The 1185-nt window shown below is 37.6% G+C and overlaps 1 protein-coding gene across 1 annotated transcript in view; it reads left to right on the top strand.

Moving 5' to 3' along the window:
• LOC119587060 (DNA repair protein RAD51 homolog A-like) overlaps nt 1-1185 on the top strand; it is a gene marked incomplete at its 3' end in the record, with an annotated part of 4787 nt that overhangs the window by 3374 nt on the left and 228 nt on the right. The window contains 3 exon segments of the mRNA XM_037935808.1: nt 99-228; nt 377-498; nt 798-1185. Coding sequence (XP_037791736.1) covers nt 99-228; nt 377-498; nt 798-921 — 376 coding nt within the window.

Here is a 1185-nt window from a genome sequence, read left to right on the forward strand (position 1 = left end):
CAAAATATATAATAGAGGGCCAGGCCAGTCGGCATTTCTTGCTTAACCGGTACTTTGCCCTTGTGTTTAGAGCCACTAAGGTCATTTTATCCTTTCAGATATGCTCTCTGCATTGTCGACAGTGCAATGGCTCTCTATCGAACAGACTATGCAGGCAGAGGGGAGCTTTCTGCAAGACAAATTCACTTAGCTAGATTTTTACGAATGCTTCTCAGACTTGCCGATGAGGTAAGCTATGTGTAGTAGAGTAAATGCCAGACTTTTGTATTTTTGCATATAGAAAATACATTAGTGATAGCATGGATAACAGAATGCAATATGAAAAGTATAAAAGCCAATATTCCCAGATACAAATTAACACTGCTTTTGCTTGTAGTTTGGTGTGGCAGTAGTGATAACAAACCAGGTGGTTGCCCAGGTGGATGGGGCAGCCATGTTTGCCGCTGATCCCAAGAAACCCATCGGAGGCAATATCATGGCACATGCATCAACCACAAGGTAATTTAAGCAAAGGTTTTATTGGTGTACGGAAGGTTACCCGTTTATGGTGAGTCAAAGGCTTAAGTGAAAAGTGAGGAAGAATAATTTGTACATAGTATGAATTGTAAAAAAAAAAATGGGGTTAGGACTTTTCAACTTTATTTTAGTCAGTTCCATCAAAGATAAATAGTCTTTAATGATGTAATATAAGCAACTATTCTTCAATGTTTTCTATAGGACCTTTTGGTTCTTATCTTGTAAAGAACATGCTCCTTTTAGAGATTTCTTTTCGACAATAAAATTTCTTATTATTTCAGATTATACCTGAGAAAAGGCAGAGGAGAAACTAGAATATGCAAGATCTATGATTCTCCTTGTCTGCCCGAAGCGGAAGCCATGTTTGGCATATACGCTGATGGCATAGGAGATGCTAAAGACTGAAGCTACTTCCTGAACCTCATAAAAAGATTTTATAACATTAAATATACTTGTTTACACACTAACTAGAGACCGACGTTTAGTAAGGTTGCCTAGTTTCTTGTGGTATTCAAGTAACGAACAAGAATTTTATGATGTTAGCTAGATTTTTATATGTGCAAACTGCAGACTCTTGTTTAGTGGACCACTGTATACAATGCCTTTAATGCCATTGAAGGGTAAGTGCTGATCTTGGAGAGAATATGTAACCAAGTGCAAAGATTGTCG

Source organism: Penaeus monodon, chromosome 22 (assembly GCF_015228065.2).
Source record: "Penaeus monodon isolate SGIC_2016 chromosome 22, NSTDA_Pmon_1, whole genome shotgun sequence".
NCBI lineage: Eukaryota > Metazoa > Arthropoda > Malacostraca > Decapoda > Penaeidae > Penaeus > Penaeus monodon.